Consider the following 19,518-nt stretch of genomic DNA (forward strand, 5'->3'; position numbering starts at 1 on the left):
ATAATGCTGCCATGAACATGGGGATGCTTATATTTTTTCAAATTAGTTTTTTCATTTTCTTCAGATAAATAACCAGAAGTGGAATTGCTGGTAGTTCTATTTTTAATTTTTTGAGGAGATTCTATGTTATTTTCTGTAGTGGTTGTCTCAATTTATATTCCTACCAGCAGTGCATCAAGGGTTGCTTTTCTCCACATCTCACCAACACTTGTTATTTTTTGTCTTTTGGTAATCACCATTCTAACAGGTGTGAAAGTGATATATCATTATGGTTTTATTTTGCATTTCTCTGGGGATTAGTGATGCTGAGCATCTTTTCATGTGTCTGTTGGCCATTTGTCTTCTTTGGAAAAATGTCTATTGAGATGCTCTCCTCATTTTTTAAATTGGATTATTTTGCTGTTGTATGAGTTCTTTATATATTTTGGATATCAACCCCCCTCCCCAAATATATGAATTGCAAATATTTTTCCCATTCATTGTGCTATCTTTTTATTTTGTTGGTGGTTTGCTTTGCTTTGCAGAAGCTTTTTAATTTAATGTAGTCCCACTTGTTTATTTTTGCTTTTGTTGTCTTAGTTTTTAGTGTTGAATCAAAAAAGTCATCATTGAGACTGATGTCAAAGATCTTACTACCTATGTTTTCTTCTAGAAGTGTTACAGTTTCAGGTTTTTCTGTTCAAGTCTAGTCCATTTTGGGATAATTTTGTATATGGTGTAAGAAAATGGCCCAGTTTCATTTTTTTGCATGTGGTTGTCCAGTTTATTGAAGAGACTGTCATTTATTTATTGAACACCATTTTTTAAAAAGACTGTCCTTTCCCTAATGTATATTTTTGCCTCCTTTGTTGTAAATTAATTGACCAGAGATTCATTGGTTATTTATGAGCTATCTATTCTGTTCCACTCATCTATGTTTCTGTTCTTATGCCAATACCATACATTTGGATTGCCTATAGCTTTGTAATGTAGTTTGAAATCAGGAAGCATGATGCCTCCAGCTTTGTTCTTTCTCAAGATTGCTTTGGTTATTTGGGGTCTTTTGTGGTTCCATACACATTTTAGGATTGTTTGTTCTAAATCTGTGAAAAATGCCACTGGAATCTTGATAGAGGTTACACTGAATCTGTAGTTTGCTTCATGTGGAATGTACATGCATGAAAGTGGAATATCTTTTCATGTATTTGTGTATTTTTCACTTTCTTTCATGAGTATATTGGTCTTTCCCTTGATTAAATTTATTCCTAGGTATTTTGTTATTTTTGATAAGTTGTAAATGAAATTGTTAATTTCTCTTTTTCTGATAGTTCATTATTAATGTATAGATAGGCAATATTATACTATACGTTAACTGGCTAGGATTTAGATAAAAATTTGAAAAAAAAATTAAAATAAAAAGAGTGAACTGTAATGTAAACTGTGGACTTTGGTAAGAGTGGTAAGGCGGTGTTGTTTTATTGACTGTAACAGATGTACCAGTCTAGGGCAGGATGTCACTTCGTGGGGGAGGCTATGCATGTGTTGGAGCAGAAGATAGATGAAAACGCTCTCCTTTCCACTCAGTTTTGCTGTGAATCTAAAACTGCTCTAAAAAATAAAGTTTATTTTTAAAAAGTTCAAAAATTAAAAAATAAAATAAAGAGAAACAAAATCAATCGATTTCTGTATGTTGACTTTATATTCTTCAACTTTACTGAATCCTTAATTCTAACAGGTTGTTGGTGCAGTCTTTAAAATTTTTGATATGTAAGGGCGCCTGGGTGGCTCAGTGGGTTAAGCCGCTGCCTTTGGCTCAGGTCATGATCTCAGGGTCCTGGGATCGAGTCCCGCATTGGGCTCTCTGCTCAGCGGGGAGCCTGCTTCCTCCTCTCTCTCTCTCTCTGCCTGCCTCTCTGCCTACTTGTGATCTCTCTCTGTCAAATAAATAAATAAAAAAATCTTAAAAAAATTTTTTGATATGTAAAATGTCATCTGAAAATAGTGACAGTTTTACTTCTTCCCTTTTAATTTGAATGCTTTTTATTTTTCTTGCCTAATTGTCCTGGCGAGGATTTCCAATGCTATGTTGAATAAAGTGGTGAGAGGAGGCACCCTTTCTTGCTTCTGATCTTAGAGGAAAAGCTTTCAGCTTTTCCCCATTGACCTTGGTGTTAGCTGCAGGCTTGTCATATTGGCCTTTATGTTGAAATTTGTTCCTTTAATCCCACTTACTTGAGGTTTTTTCTTAATCATAAATGGATATTGAATCTTATGAAATGCTTTTTCTGCTTCTATTGAAACGGTCTTATGATATTTATCCTTTATTTTGTTAACGTGGTAAATCACATTGATTATTTTTATATCCCTGGAATAAATTCCACTTGATTATGTTGTGTGATCCTTTCAATGTACTGTTGAATTTGATCTGCTAGTATTTTGTTTGTTTGATTGTTTTAGAGATTTTATTTATTTGACAGAGAGAGAGAGCGAGAACAAGCAAAGGGAGAGGCAGGTAGAGGGAGAAGCAGGCTTTCTGCTGAGCAGAGTACCCGATGCGGGACTCGAACCCAGGACCTGGGGATCATGATCTGTACTGAAGGTAGCTGCTTAACTGACTGAGCCACACAGCCCCCCCCCCCCCCGATTTGCTAATATATGTTGAGTATTGTTGAGTATTTTTGCATCTGTGTTTGTCAGGGATATTGGCCTGTGTTTTGTTTTTTTTTTTCCTTGTGGTATCTTTGTTTGGTTTTGGGGGTATGTGTGTGTCTATGTATCCATCTATATGGATATCCATCTATATGGAAACTTAATGTTTTCTAGAGATTTTTGATGAGATTTCTTGTGGCAAAAAAAAAAAAATGAATTGGACTTCTGATTTTCTTAGGTTTGATGGCTTGAAATTTATTTTGCATATTAACAGAATTTTATCTGTAACATAAAACAAAAGAGAATCTCTGAAAGAAGTATAAATATTAAAGGTAGAATTCTTATAAAGTGAACTTCTGGTTTTCTAAAAGTTCAAAGATTTTGAGGATTTGAAGAGAAAGAACTTGACTTTGTCTTTGCTCTCTAAATATATTTTATATTTATGTTGTTTATCATGTTGGTTTTTTCTTTGTTTAGGTAAAATACTTATTTTCTGATAAAACAGGAACCCTCACTTGCAATATTATGACATTTAAGAAGTGTACCATTGCAGGTATAATTTATGGGTAAGTGTTCTTATTGCCATGCTCTGTTGAAAATTCTCATTTCTGTCTTAACTAGTAAGCATTTATTTACTTCAAAACTTATACGCATGTCTAATAACATAGCTGTATCTAAATGAGAATAAAAGTTAATATGACCTAAATGAAAATTTGCAGTTCTTAAACAAATATGGTTTATATCTGCTTTTATGCATGGTTGGAATTCCTAAAGCATTTTATATCTATAATCTTAAACCAGTATATTTTCCTCCCTCATTTTCCATCAGAAATCAGTCAGAGAAAAGTGATACCGATATCCGAAAATTAAGGTAAGTAGACAACATTCTCTTCTATTCTGCCCATGTTCCTTTCTCCCTGCAGTGGAACTTTTCTCAGTACCGGAGTTCTGATATACAACACAGCTGTCCCTTGTCCAGACCTCCAAAGGCAGTTCCCAGAGATCTCTCCTGGGTAGACCTTTCCCACGTGATACTCAAAGAACCCAGAATCCAGGCTTTGATTTGTTTCTTTTATAGTTACTGTCTTAAATTCTGTATAACTATATGGGATTCAACACAAATTTAGGCATTTTCTAGTGCCATTTTGCAAGTTGAGCCCTGAGAGAATTATAATTTGACAGAACTTTAAATACTTACTATACAGTTTTTACCCTTGAAAAACAGGGAACTAGGGGTGCTGACACTCTCCTTGTGGCTTACAATCCATGTATAGTTTTTACCTCCTAATTAACTACTAAAAGCCTACTACTGTCGGACCAGAAGCCTTACCGATAATAGAAACAGTTGATTAACACACATTTTGTATATGTGTTATATACTGTGCTCTTACAATAAAGCTAGAGAAAAGAAAATGGTCTTAAGAAAATTACAAGGAAGACAAAATACATTGTATGAGAAAAATCTATCTGTAAGTGGATGTGCACAGTTGATATCCATGTTGTTTAAGGGTCAGTGGTTGCTCTGTAGATTTTATAGTGTAACTTACTGAACACAGAACAAGGGGCTGTGAGTCCCTTTGATTGCTCACTGGCCCCCATCAGGAATTTTTGTTACAGAGAATTTTCTCTGTTCTTCCTCAGTCTGTCACCCTCTGTCATCACAGATTCCTGTGAATTTAATGACCCAAGATTATTGTACAACTTTGAAAATGGCCACGTAAGTCTGCTATTTCACTCAAAGTCAACAATAACTTTCAAATATACATGGTTTATTAAAAGGCATAATTTTCTGGGGTAGGGAAGAGTCTTGAATTTTTTTTTAATGTTAATAGCAGATTTCATACTGATGTGAGGAGGGGTGTGCTAAACTTGTTAGTGTGAATGAATCCAAACATTAAAAAAGAACATTTTATTGTGTGGCAATCTGTGTAAGAAAATCTCTAAGTGTTTCTAAGCTATTTGAGTCTATTGTATGTTACCAATACCTTCACTTACCAGTTATAAGATACTGATCTACTTGATCTGAAATCTTGGTCTTCTCAAAACAAAAAGCAATCTTTTAAAACATAAAGCTGTACATGCCCTTCCTTTGCTTAAAAACCTTCAGGGGACTGGCACCCCTCCTCCCCCAAGATAAAATCCTAATTCATTACTGTGACTTTCTTTCCAACCTCATTCTGTGTCCTTGTTCACCTTGCTCAAGATGCTGGAGTGACACTTGTCTTGAAGTTCACAAACGATGTTTTCTGACTTGAGGGCCTTTGAAAGTGCTCTTCCTTTTGCCTAGTATGTACCACAGTCACATGTCGGTGACCACAGCTAACTAACACTTCCATTCAGGTCTTAAATTAAATATTATCTCCTTGATGTATTCTCTTTCCTCTTGATCACCTCCGTAAAATAGGCCCCTCTTCTCTCTGTGATAACCCCCATTTGTTTCCTCCAGCTTTGAGAAAACCCATTTCCCCAGAGAGAATAGAAGCTCCAAGAGAGCCGGGTCCTCTTCTTCACCGAGGTCTCTCTCTGCTTTGGGATCTGCACTCCAAAGACGTTTGAGTGCGTGATCTGGTTTGTAGTCAGTGTCTGACTCTGTGTATCTAAGGTGAAACCACAGTTGATAGGAATCACAGACTGTATGTAACTCTTATGTCACTGGTGCTGGAAGAGACTCACTAGCTCTGTGCCTTTTTTTTTTTATAGCCCACGAAAGATTATATAAAGGAATTTCTTACCCTGTTGTGTGTGTGCCACACTGTTGTTCCTGAGAGAGACGGGAATAACATAATCTACCAGGCTTCCTCCCCAGGTAGGTGCGTGCCCTCCGAGAGCTCCGTGCAGGGGATGAGCCTTGAGAAGATGCCATGCTGCTGCCATGCTGCCGCTGATTCCCAGGTGGCTCCTGTGTTGCTCCTTCCTGTTGAAGACTGCCATAAGGAGGCTGGTGGGGAGGGCTCTCTGAGCTGGGGTTCAATAGAACATTTACTTATACCCAGGAATGTGGAAGGGGGCAGATTAAGATGCTGCAACATGTCGTGGAGATTCCATGAATGGCTTGTAGAAGAAAAACCAAATGAGTACTAAGAAAGAAATGTATCTTAGCCACACTGAAAGAGGCCTGTTTAACCAAATTTCCTCTTTTATGAATGCTTTCTGGTACCATTTGGATTAAAAAAAGCCAAGTTAAAAAAAAGTGGTATTTTAGTGCTGGAGAACAGAAATCTTTTAAATTAAATTTGGTATTAATGTATTTGCTCAATCTCCGTTAATACAGACTTCTTATTGACAGATGAAGCAGCTTTAGTGAAAGGAATGAAGAACCTTGGCTTTGTTTTTACTGCAAGAACACCAACCTCTGTCACCATAGAAGTCGTGAGTAGCGTCTTATGTACTTGGTCATGCCTTCCACGCCCCTTCCAGAGAGACACAAGTAGAGTAGCTGAGTGCAGGAGCTCTGGAATCACAGTGCCTGGGATTCCCATGTGGTCCCACACTTTCCCAGCCAGGTTCTCAGGCATGTTCCTCAACTCCTGTGTTTGCCCCAGTCTTCTCATAATGCATGTCATAGGGTTTTTTGCAAGGATTAAATGAATTAATATGTGTAAAGTATTCGGAATTAGTGCTTGAAGCAGAGAGGGTACTCAATAAAAGTGAGCTATTTAAAGAACTTAGCATCATCAGATCTTCAAGAAATATAATATTCTTTAATGGAAAATTGGAATTTTTCAAACTATTTTTTGGTGAGTTCGTTATGTTGATTTATTCCTTACATGTAATATATATTCCGCATGTATTTTTCTTGTTTTGTCTTGGTGACCATTCACCGCAAGCCTTTGATATGATGGGGAAGAATTGAAGCAATGTGAACTTGGTGCCCAACACACTAATTTTTTTTCTAGTGATAATGCAGTGGTTAGGGATGTCTACTGGACATTCAGTCCTAGCAGAATGGACTGACTGATTCATCTTTATATCTGTAGTACGTGTCACATGGACAACTCTCAAATTATTTGAAGTTCTGAATTGTTTTATTGGTGAATTGATCATGGCTACAGGAAGTCAAAAGGCTATAACTGGAAAAATTTGGAAAATAATGCAGGTTTTATTGATACAGAATTTTATAGCATGCCTTCTCTTTCCCTGTTGACCTCTTCAAATTATCTAAGAATTAAGGATTTTTTTGATCTGTGCAATTTTATGAAAATACTTGTTTTTTCATTTCTGTTGATTGCCTTGCTTACCCCATATAGCCTTGCAACATGAGAGTCTTCATAAAATGTTTCTAGTAGTGCTGACTTTTTATTGAGAAGGGATGTTTTAGTCTTAAATCTGCACTGTAAGAAGCATTTTTGCGGAGTTCTCCGTTTGCAAACAATATTCTTGCCAGAAGAGGGCACCATCATTTCATCAGGTTTGCAAGGAAATTTGTATTCTGAAAAAGATGTTAGTTTTAGGGGAGGTAAAACTTGTTTCTGATTGGAAGAAGGAGCTCTTTTGCAGGATGAGTACTATTTATTCCCCACCTTGGGTAAGAAGTTGTTGTCTTATCTTCCTATAGATGGGAGAAAACTTCACCTTTGAAATTCTTAATATCCTGGAGTTTTCTAGGTAAGATACCTTTTCATTCTGTTCATGTATCCCTCAGAGCTCCTTCTGTGACTCCTCAGTTGAGATCTGGTAATGCAAATCAAAAATTTAATATAGAATCACAAAATTCTAGTTACTTCTATCCACTCTTTAATCTGAGCCTGGTGCTCACTTCTTCGGCCATCATTAGGCCAAATCCCTTTTTGTAGCTGAGAGGAGGTCCTATACCTCTCCTTCCCAGCCCTTGTCAGAGTCAGACTTGAGGTTTATGTCTGGGTTACTACTTAGTGACTGTGTTGCCAACTGGACTCTCAGTTCCAGGAGGGTAGGAGTCAACTTCTGTGGAAGTAAGTGCTCAATACATATTTGATGAATCGATGAATATTGGACATTATTTTTCCAAATAAACCCAAAACTATTTCTTTAAAAAGAGATAGTGAATTAATTCCCCCCCCCCCTCCCCTGCAAAGGAAACAGTGTGTCCAAATCCTTCTCTCTCTGTAGACTTCAGAGGGCCTTCTGGTCCAGCCTCTGTGCCTGGTCCTCAAAACCTAGCTTGGGGATATTGTTGATGATTTTATGTTCATTGCCCTGCTTTGAAGGCTTGCAAAGTCTCATCTCTTACACCACCTGAGCATTTCTAATGTAGAATCTGAAAAATGAGAAAAGGAAATGCTAGAAAATTAGAAAAGGAATAATTCATTCTTTTCAAAGCCAGATGATTTTTTAAAGATAGATTTATTTATTTATTTATTTATTTGACAGAAATAGAGAGAGAGAAATCACAAGTAGGGAGAGAGGCAGGCAGAGAGAGATGGGGAAGCAGGCTCCCTGCTGAGCAGAGAGCCTGATGTGGGCCTCCATCCCAGGATCCTGAGATCATGACCTGAGCCGAAGGCGGAGGCTTAACCCACTGAGCCACCCACGGGCCCCAAAGCCAGATGATTTTTTAAATCATATATTTTTAAAGCCTTGTTGGCCAATGACATCTTAAAAAAATAAACAAATAAAAGAAGCTTTGGCCTTCAGTAAAGTTGTTGTCAACTTCTCCTCTCTCTAGGAAAGCTTTTTCTAAAAAAATTTTTTTAAATTATTTTAATTAACATTGTATTATTTGCCCCAGGGGTACAGGTCTGTAAATCATCAGGCTTACACTCTTCACAGCACTCACCACAGCACACACCTTCCCAAATGTCCGTCACCCACCCACCCTATCCCTGGCCTCCAACCCTCAGCTGCCCTCAGTTTGTTTTGTGAGATTAAGAATGTCTTATGGTTTGTCTCCCTCCCAATCCCATCTTGTTAAAAAAAAATTTTTTTTTAATGATAAAATGTATTTTTCATGTTCATTTTAGCTTTCCCCACTACTGGAGCACTCATTTCCTGTTCTTAGAATATGAGCTCCAGCTACATGACACTTAAATGACTCAGTTGGCTTAGTAGTGTTCTAACAGTGAAGTAGTTAAAGCAATTGCTAGTCCCCATCCATCCCTTTTGACAAGTACTTTCTAGCTCAAGTGCTCAGGTGCAGGACTATTCACTGAGATCCTCTTTGGATTGTACACAATAGAGGGTTGTGGGATATGATGACTATCTGAGAAGGTGACAGTTGGTTTGGGTCTCTTAAAGAGTGGGTATAGGCCATGGAGAGCCATCCAAGGGTTATGATAGGGGAAGAACAAGATGAGGAAAAAGGAAAAAAAACCCAAAACCTATTTTGGCCAGTTTACTTTGGCAATGTGTGGGATAAGGTGGAGAGGGGAGATCTTGAAGGCTATTTGGGTTGCTAACTCAGGAATAAAAGCAATGAGTTTAAGTTCTGTCTACCATAATAAAAAACAAGAGCAAAACAACAACAAAAAATCTAGAGGACGTTGAGAAAGAACTATGCATAAAAATAACTATACATAAAAATAACAAACCAGCAGTTTAACATCTCTGTGCAGCAGAATGCGGACAGGAAGGTCTAATTCACAGAGATGTGGTGAGGACTGAAAAATATATGACCAGGGCTGCTTTCCTCTTTCTTCATCAGTTCTTAGGAGATTACGTTATATATGTGCTACATGTATATATAATTTATGTCTCCTGTGTGTAATACATGATAAATGTATGATATATATGTATTATGTAACATAAATACAGAAATATTAATCTAAAACATTATACCAGTATATAATATATACTGTATATAATATGTAAGTAACGTATATTATATATCTATGCCAATAAATTTCAATGGAAGAAAAGGAAAGTGAGAAATAGTAGTAGTAGAGGGGGAACACTTGTATTAGAGTCTCCGTTAAAAGGGTGCCGAGTGGCTCAGTTGGTTAAGAGGTTAAGTGTCTGCCTTCAGCTCAGATCTTGGTCCTGGGATGGAGCCCTGCATTGGGCTCCCTGCTCTGTGGGGAGCCTGCTACTCTCCCTGCTTGTGCTCACTCTCTCTCTCTCTGTCAAAAAAATAAATAAATAAAATCTTTTTTTTAAAAAGAATCTCAGTTTTAGAAGGTAAGTAAAGAAAATGGAAAAGGAGACTGACCAGAAACACATTGGCCTTTTCACTGATGGTCAGCTGAGGACTTTGAGAATTCTTGTAACTTGATTCTGTGTGTGTGTGTTGGCACCATGTACTGAGAAACACAGAAGCTAATAATACACTTCATACTGTTTTAGTAATAGAAAAAGGATGTCTGTCATTGTCCGAACTCCTACAGGAAATCTCCGTCTCTACTGCAAAGGGGCTGTAAGTACCGGGATTCACTACTCATATTAACTCCTCCCCTCCGTTTCAACAACTTGTAGAAGCCTTTTGCAACTTCACAATATTTCAAAATGTTGTCACTGTGTGTCTGCTCTTGCCCCTGGTGGTTGACAGAATTATCCAAGACTTAAACAGAGTCACTCCAAAGCTTCCCCAACAGTCAAGCCCATTGAAACTTATGGTGGTTCACACCAGAGTGTTTATTAAACTTTAATGTCAGTGAAAAGTTTGTTGTCTCTCAGTCATTCCATGGAGAACTCATGATTAGACTGTTGAGGCCAAGTGTTCATAGCAGGAATTCTGGTCCCAGGTACCAGACCAAAGTCCTTGGGTTTGGTGAATCTTGGGAAATTGTTTTACTTCTGTAAAAGCTTTTCTTAAGCACTTGCATATTTATTCACAGCCATAGGCACTTAAAAGAAAAATGGCTTTATTTGGGTAAAAGCGACATAAAATAAATTTCACATATTTTAAAGGTACATTTTGGTAAGTTTTGATACCAATCTGCTTTTTGTCACTATAGACTCATTTGCATTTTCTAAATTTTATATAAAGTCAGTAGGATATATGGTTTTTTGTCTGGCTTCTTTTCCTCATAATTATTTTAAAATTCATTCATGTTGTAGCTCACATTAATAGTTCATTTCTTCATTTTGTTGAGTGATACCGTGTTGAAAGGATGTATCGATTTGCTCATTGATATGTGCTTATGGACATCTTGTTTACAGTTTCATCTACTACAAACAGTGCTCCTATAAACATTTGTATACATGTTCTTTTTTTTTTCTTTTTTTTGATATTTTGTTTTTTTATTAATTTATTTATTTTCAGAAAAACAGTATTCATTATTTTTTCACCACACCCAGTCTCCATGCAATCCGTGCCCTCTATAATACCCACCACCTGGTACCCCAACCTCCCACCACTTCAAACCCTGCCACTTCAAACCCCTCAGATTGTTTTTCAGAGTCCATAGTCTCTCATGATTCACCTCCCCTTCCAATTTACCCCAACTCCCTTCTCCTCTCTAACTCCCCATGTCCTCCATACTATTTGTTATGCTCCACAAATAAGAGAAACCATAAGATAATTGACTCTCTCTGCTTGACTTATTTCACTCAGCATAATCTCTTCCAGTCCTATCCATGTTGCTACAAAAGTTGGGTATTCATCCTTTCTGATGGAGGCATAATACTCCATAGTGTATATGGACCACATCTTCCTTATCTATTCGTCCATTGAAGGACATCTGGGTTCTTTCCATAGTTGGGCGACCATGGTCATTGCTGCTATAAACATTGGGGTCCAGATGGCCCTTCTTTTCACGACATCTGTATCTTTGGGGTAAATACCCAGGAGTGCAATTGCAGGTTCATAGGGAAGTTCTATTTTTAATTTCTTGAGGAATCTCCACACTGTTCTCCAGAGAGGATGCACCAACTTGCATTTCCACCAACAGTGTAAGAGGGTTCCCCTTTCTCCCCATCCCCTCCAACACATGTTGTTTCCTGTTTTGTTAATTTTGGCCATTCTAACTGGTTAAGGTGATATCTCAATGTGGTTTTAATTTGAATCTCCCTGAGGGCTAGTGATGAACATTTTTTCATGTGTCTGATAGCCATTTGTATGTCTTCATTGGAGAAGTGTCTGTTCGTATCTTCTGCCCATTTTTTTGATATGGTTATCTGTTTTGTGTGTGTTGAGTTTGAGGAGTTCTTTATAGATCCTGGATATCAACCTTTTGTCTGTACTGTCATTTGCAAATACCTTCTCCCATTCCGTGGGTTGCCTCTTTGTTTTTTTTGACTGTTTCCTTTGCTGTGGAGAAGCTTTTGATTTTGATGAAGTCCCAAAAGTTTATTTTCACTTTTGTTTCCTTTGCCTTTGGAGACATATCTTGAAAGAAGTTGCTGTGGCTGATATCGAAGAGATTACTGCCTATGTTCTCCTCTAGGATTCTGATGGATTCCTGTCTCACATTGAGGTCTTTTATCCATTTTGAGTTGATCTTTGTGTACGGTGTAAGAGAATGGTCGAGTTTCATTCTTCTTATAGCTGTCCAGTTTTCCCAGCACCATTTATTGAAGAGACTGTCTTTTTTCTACTGTATATTTTTTCCTGTTTTGTCGAAGATTAATCGACCATAGAGTTGAGGGTCCATATCTGGGCTCTCTACTCTGTTCCACTGGTCTATGTGTCTGTTTTTATGTCAGTACCATGCTGTCTTGGTGATCACAGCTTTGTAGTAAAGCTTGAAATCAGGTAACGTGATGCCCCCAGCTTTATTTTTGTTTTTCAACATTTCCTTAGTGATTCAGGGTCTCTTCTGATTCCATACAAATTTTTGGATTATTTGCTCCAGCTCTTTGAAGAATACCGGTGGAATTTTGATTGGAATGGCATTAAAAGTATATATTGCTCTAGGCAATATAGACATTTTAACAATGTTTATTCTTCCGATCCAAGAGCATGGAATGGTCTTCCATCTTTTTGTGTCTTCTTCAATTTCTTTCATGAGTGTTCTGTAGTTCCTTGAATACAGATCCTTTACCTCTTTTGTTAGGTTTATTCCCAGGTATCTTATGGTTCTTGGTGCTATAGTAAATGGAATCGATTCTCTAATGTCCCTTTCTGTATTTTCATTGTTAGTGTATAAGAAAGCCACTGATTTCTGTACATTGATTTTGTATCCTGCCACGTTGCTGAATTGCTGTATGAGTTCTAGTAGTTTGGGGGTGGTCTTTTGGGTTTTCCATATAAAGAATCATGTCATCTGCGAAGAGAGAGAGTTTGACTTCTTCCTTGCCAATTTGCATACCTTTTATTTCTCTTTGTTGTCTGATTGCTGTTGCTAGGATTTCTAATACGATGTTGAACAAGAGTGGTGAAAGTGGGCATCCTAGTCTTGTTCCTCATCTCAACGGGAAGGCTGAAAGCTTTTTCCCATTGAGGATGATATTTGCTGTGGGTCTTTCATAGATAGATTTGATGAGGTTCAGGAATGTTCTCTCTATCCCTATACTTTGAAATGTTTTAATCAAGAACGGATGCTGGATTTTGTCAAACGCTTTTTCTGCATCAATTGAGAGGACCAGGTGGTTCTTCTCTCTTCTCATATTAATTTGTTGTATCACATTGATTGATTTGTGAATGTTGAACCATCCTTGTAGCCCAGGGATGAATCCCACCTGGTCATGGTGGATAATCTTTTTAATGTGCTGTTGGATCCTGTTTGCTAGGATCTTGTTGAGAATCTTAGCATCCGTATTCATCAGTGATATTGGTCTGAAATTCTCCTTTTTGGTAGGGTCTTTGCCTGGTTTGGGGATCAGGGTAATGCTGGCTTCATAGAAAGAGTCTGGAAGTTTTCCTTCTGCTTCAATTTTTTGAAACAGCTTCAGGAGAATAGGTGTTATTTCTTCTTTGAAAGTTTGGTAGAATTTCCCAGGGAATCCGTCAGGTCCTGGGCTCTTGTTTTTTGGGAGGTTTTTGATCACTGCTTCAATCTCGTTATTAGATATCGGTCTATTCAGGTTGTCGATTTCTTCCTGGTTCAATTTTGGGAGTTTATAGTTTTCCAGAAATGCATCCATTTCATCTAGGTTGCTTAGCTTATTGGCATATAACTGTTGATAATAACTTCTGATGATTGTTTCTACTTCCTTGGTGTTAGTTGTGATCTCTCCCTTTTCATTCATAATTTTATGAATTTGGGCTTTCTCTCTTTTCTTTTGTATTAGTGTGGCCAATGGTTTATTGATCTTATTGATTCTTTCAAAAAACCAGCTTCTAGTTTCATTGATACGGTCTACTGTATCTCTGGTTTCTACCTCATTGATCTCAGCTCTAATCTTGATTATTTCCTTTCTTATGTGTGGGGTTGGTTTGATTTGTTGTTGATTCTCTAGTTCTTTAAGGTGTAGAGACAGCTGGTGTATTCTGGATTTTTCCATTTTTTTTTGAGGGAGGCTTGGATGGCTATGTATTTCCCCCTTAGGACCGCCTTTGCTGTTTCCCATAGGTTTTGGACAGAAGTGTCTTCATTCTCATTGGTTTCCATGAATTGTTTCAGTTCTTCTTTGATCTCCTGGTTGATCCAAGCATTCTTAAGCAAAGTGGTCTTTAGCTTCCAGGTGTTTGAGTTCCTTCCAAACTTTTCCTTGTGATTGAGCTCCAGCTTCAAAGCATTGTGATCTGAGAAGATGTAGGGAATAATCTCAGTCTTTTGGTATCGGTTGAGCCCTGATTTGTGACCCAGTATGTGGTCTATTCTTGAGAAGGATCCATGTGCACTTGAGAAGAATGAGTATTCTGTTTTTTTAGGGTGGAATGTTCTGTATATATCTATGAGGTCCATCTGGTCCAATGTGTCATTCAATGCTCTTGTTTCTTGATTGATTTTCTGCTTTGATGATCTATTTCTGAGAGAGGTGTGTTAAGATCTCCTATGATTAGTGTATTCATATCAATATGACTCTTTATCTTGATTAACAGTTTTCTTATGTAATTGGCTGCTCCCATATTGGGAGCATAGATATTTACAATTGTTAGATAATCTTGGTGGATAGTCCCTTAAGGATTATGTAGTGTCCTTCTGTATCTCTGACTACAGTCTTTAGTTTAAAGTCTAATTTACCTGATATGAGAATCGCTACCCCAGCCTTCTTTTGAGGCCCATTGGCATGAAAGATGCTTCTCCATCCCTTCACTTTCAGTCTGGGTGTATCTTTAGGTTCAAAATGGGTCTTTTGTAGACAACATATGGATGAGTCCTGTCGTTATATCCAATCTGCAACCCTGTGCCATTTTATGGGCGCATTTAGGCCATTCACATTGAGAGTGATTATTGATAGATACGTTCTTATTGACATCGAGTTACCTTTCAAGTCTTTCTTTCTGTAGACTGTCTCTATATTTCTGTTCAATGCTATTCTTAGGATTTTTCCTCTTTTATAGGACCCCCCTTAATATTTCTTGCAGTGTCGGCTTGGTGGTTGCATAGTCTTTTAAGCCTTGCCGGACTTGGAAACTCTTTATCTCTCCATCCATTTTGAATGTCAGTCTTTCTGGATAAAGTATTCTTGGCTGCATGTTCTTCTCATTTAGTGCCCTGAATATATCTTGCCAGCCTTTTCTGGCTTGCCAGGTCTCTGTGGACAGGTCTGACGTTATTCTGATGGGCTTCCCTCTGTAAGTAAGGAGCCTCTTTGTCTTAGTGGCTTTCAAGAGATTATAACTACAATTATGATTCCTCAATTTGACTCTCAGGTGCCTTGATTTTTTTTTTGGAATCTATAATCTTGGGTGGAGACCGTTCAGCCTCTAGTACATGAATACTGGTTCTTTTTGCGAGATTGGGAAAATTTACATGAAGAACTTTTCCACTATACCTTCTAGACTTCTTTCTTTCTCCTCCCCTTCAGGGATTCCAATAATTCTGACGTTGGAATGCTTAATGGCATCATTTATTTCCCTGATTCTATTTTTGTGGTTTCTAAGCTGTTTGTTCCAGGCTTCCTCGTGATCCTTTCTCTCTATCTGTTTGTCTTCCAGATCACTAATTCTATCTTCTGTCTTAGTTACCCTAGCTTTGAGAGAGTTTAGATTAGATTGGAACTCACTGAGAGCATTGTGAACCTCCTCCCTGGTAGCTTTAAGCTCTGCCCTAACATTGTGAACATCCTGTCTGGTCGCTTTCAGTTCAGCCCTAATCAATTCCGTTTGATCATCCATAGCTTTCTCCAACCTAGATATTGCCTGGATAATTGTTAGCCTGAATTCTCTTTCCGACATATTGTCTATGTTGATAGACATTAGCTCTGTTGAAGAAGGTCCATCCTCTGTATTTTTCTTCTGTTGGGCATTCCTCCTCCTAGTCATTTTGGTGGGAGATGACTGAACAGATGTAGCTGGATGTATCAACTGTGGTGCAGTCAAGGTGCACCCTGGAACACTTCTGAGCAATCAGGATTCCCCACCCAAAGAGAGACTAAAGAAAAGAAAAAGGAAAAGAAAAAAAAAAGGAAAAGAAAAAAAAAAGAGAGAGAGAGAGAGAGACAGCAAAGAAAGGGAAGATGAAAGATAAGGTTCAGCCCAGATGGGCCCCGAGGTAAGATTTATGAAGTAGACAAAAAGAGACAAAAATACTGATAAAAGTATATGACAAGAGAAAAAATATATATGCAAATAAAGGAAGAACCTCGTCAAAAAGAAGCCCAAGTGTAAGATTTATATGCTATCAGGACAAACACAAAAACACAGAAACACTGGTGGAAGAAGATGGGAGAGTTCTTATAAATTCTCAGTGTGTGCGAGGAAGATTGTTTTGATTCTTCCTGGATGTATCTTGATATCTTTGTTAAAGGACTCAACTTTTCTAAGATAAAGGGGATTACAAATTGGTTTACTGAAGGGGTAGTATTGATTGGGGAAAGGGGATTACTTTGAAGTTTAACTCTATATGAATATTAGAGGATAAAAATAAAAAGGAATAAACTAGACTAAACCAAACTAAAGTTTAAAAAAAAGAATTCAAAAAATAAAAATGCAAAAGGAAAACATAGGTGTATGTATCAAAAAGTTCAGGTTAGAAGGGTATTATGGAATTTGATGTACTGTACAGCTCGCTGTGATGGTAAATAGGTTAAAAAACTTACCTATGTGTAAAAAAAAAAAAAAAAAGAACCGGAATAGTGGGAACGAGTGAACAATACAAGTTTTCCTATGAAGTAGTGGTTGTTCTCTTGTAGTCCTTTTTTTTCTCTCTCTCTTTTTTTTTTTCTTTCTTGGTTTGTTTTCTGGGGGAGGGGCCTGCCACGTGGGTTGTCAGCCAATGCTGTTTCCTGAGTTAAGTCCTCCCGCCCCCCTCAAGGGGGTGGGTTCTGAGGAAACTGGTTTTTTTCAGGCTTTTGTTCTCTGGCGGTTTTTATGTTTGTTCACTTTTTTTTCTCTCACCTTGACCACCTTTGATGGTTTTTGTAGTTTTAGAGGAAAACAAACTGCACCCTGATCTCCCTCTCAGAGAGAAGCCTCAGTCTTGGTGCAGAGCCTAAATAAGTTCCCCCTTGGCCACTGGCAGAGCAGGTTCCAAGTTGCAGACCCTGGGGGCGCAGGATCTTTTGCTTGTACCCAAAACTAAGGCAGTGGTGGCTGTCTGGGAGCTCCCGACCGCCAGAGAGATTCCAAGCAGCAATCGCACACTGAGATTTTCCCGCTGGCCCGGGCTGGGAGTGCCTGGTCTTGCTGGGTCTAAGAGTGTCCGGCTTGCGTGCACCTCTTTCAGGGGCAGCTATGGGTTGCGCGTGTGTCTCAGGCACTGAGAAGGGGGGGCAGGTCTGAAATCACCACGCTGGGCTTTTGTGCACCTCTGTCAGGGGAGAGTTTTGGGCTCACGGCTTAGGCTTTGAAACAATGGCGCGGGTCAAAGAGCACCAGCCGGGCCTTTGTAACTGTCTCAGGGGAGCATGAGGGACATGCGGGCGTATCTCAGGCTTTGTAGCTGGGCTCCCACGTTCTGCCTCACAGGAGCTAGAACCCACTCAATCTCGGGCGCGCTGGTGGCTTAGGGACCAAGACCTGGTTTCTCCGCCGCACACTCTCTGCCTCAGAGCTGGGGAGGCTGTCCTGGGACCGAGGACTTAAGCCCCTGTCCCTAGCCGCCCCAATTCCCACAATTTCCTCCCCCCGAGATCCTTTGCTCTTTTGGAGTGCTTTCAACCAGTCTCCAAGTTAATGCTGGTACCCAGATGCAGGACACTTTCACTTGTATTGGGGTATTACTTTCCAACCGGTCACCTCTGGTGGCTCCCTCCCCCTTTTGTTTATCTTCTGATATCAGTCCACCTTCCCACTCGGCTTTACCTGCCCACTGGCGTCTTCTGCCCCTAGAGATCCAGACGTGTATAATTCTGATCTCAGGCTGATTTCATGGGTGAATGGAGTTCTTTGGTAGGTAATCAGCTCACTTTGGGGTACCGGCTGAAAAGGCACCTCCTCCTACTCCCCCGCCATCTTGTCCCCCCCTGTATACATGTTCTTGTATGGACATACAGTTTCATTTCCTTTCAATAACTATGAGCAATAAAATGACTAGGTCAATGTAAGGTGTATTTTTACTTTTTAAAAAACCACTAAACTATGGTCACATTCCTCCCAGCAATTGTCACCAACACTTGGCATGGTTAGTCTCTTTAATTTTAGCCATTTTGTAGGTGTGTATCTCATTGCGATTTTAATTTACATTTCCATACCATGACTGATGACAGCAAGCATCTTTTCCTGTGCTTATTTGCCATGTGTTGGGGGTTCCCAAGACTACCCATAGGTTTTTAACGGATCTCTGAAAGGAATCATGATTATATGCATGGCTAAGGTGTATTATAGTAATGTAGCAAGGATATACAACCACATTATAAGGGAAAAAGACACAGGCAGAGCCTGGAGGAGCTCATGTGTAGGCTTCCCATGTGTGTCACACAGGGAAAGTTTATATTAGTTCAAAGAACTGAAACCCAGCCAAGTCCATTAGACCAGCCAAGAGCCAACCTTGTAAGTGGGTCTTTCTAAGCATAGCATTCTCTGACCTGTTAATGGTAACTATTTTCTGCACACCATTCACTTATTTACTTTGGTGAAATATCTGTTTAAATATTTGGCCCTGTTTTTATAACTGTGTTTCTTTGTATTGAGTTTTGACATTTCTTCGTTAACTTTTGGATATAAGTCCCTTATCAGATACATGATCTACAAATATCTGTGGCTGTTTTTCATTCTTCCAACAGTGTCTCTGAAGAACAGAAATTTATAATTTTGATGAAGTCTAATTTAACAGTTTTTTCCTTTATGGGTCATGCTTTTAGTGTCTTAGCTAACAAATCGTTGTCTAATTCAAGGTCACAAAGATTTTTTCCTGTTTTCTCCTCCTTTTATAGTTTTAGGCTTTACATTTATTTCTGGGATCCATCTTGAGTGATTTTGGGAGATGGTATGAGACATGAGTAGGAGTTCATTTTTTCCAGCACCATTTATTAAACTGTTTATTTGTTCTGCACTGAATTGCACTTTTGTCAAAAATGAACTGTTCATATGTATGTGGGCCTATTTCTGGACTTTCTGTTTTCTCTCATTCTGTTGGTTATCTTTACATCAATACCATGGTGTCTTGATTATATCACTTTATAATAAGTCTTAAAATTGGATATCATTAATTCTCCAACTGTGTTCTGTTTCAAAATTGTTTTGAATATTCTGGAATTTTTGCATTTCCATGTGAATTTTATACTTTTTCTTGTAGATTTTATTTATTATATTAAGGAAATTTCCTCCCAATCCTAATTTGCTGAGATTTTAAAAAATCAGTAATAGATGTTAAATTTTGTCAGATAGTTTTCTCCCCTTGATTGAGACACTATTATGATTTTTTCTTTTGTGCCTGTTAGTATGGTAAATTATATTGAATTGATTTTTTAATGTTTAAACTTTCTTATGTTCCTGAGATAAGTCTTATTTGGTCATGATACATCATCCTTTTTTTGTATAGTTGAATT

At 38.3% G+C, this 19,518-nt stretch overlaps 1 protein-coding gene across 2 annotated transcripts in view; it reads left to right on the forward strand.

Annotated features, from left to right (window-relative positions):
- LOC131813534 (phospholipid-transporting ATPase IB-like) overlaps positions 1-19,518 on the forward strand; it is a 249,604-nt gene that overhangs the window by 82,926 nt on the left and 147,160 nt on the right. For both annotated transcript variants that reach the window (XM_059143871.1, XM_059143873.1), the window contains 7 exons: positions 3,106-3,194; positions 3,458-3,499; positions 4,270-4,345; positions 5,329-5,434; positions 5,915-5,997; positions 7,184-7,233; positions 9,886-9,955. In XM_059143871.1, coding sequence (XP_058999854.1) covers positions 3,106-3,194; positions 3,458-3,499; positions 4,270-4,345; positions 5,329-5,434; positions 5,915-5,997; positions 7,184-7,233; positions 9,886-9,955 — 516 coding nt within the window. The remainder of the gene's footprint in view (positions 1-3,105; positions 3,195-3,457; positions 3,500-4,269; positions 4,346-5,328; positions 5,435-5,914; positions 5,998-7,183; positions 7,234-9,885; positions 9,956-19,518) is intronic.

The sequence above is a fragment of the Mustela lutreola genome, chromosome 13 (genome assembly GCF_030435805.1).
Source record: "Mustela lutreola isolate mMusLut2 chromosome 13, mMusLut2.pri, whole genome shotgun sequence".
Lineage (NCBI taxonomy): Eukaryota > Metazoa > Chordata > Mammalia > Carnivora > Mustelidae > Mustela > Mustela lutreola.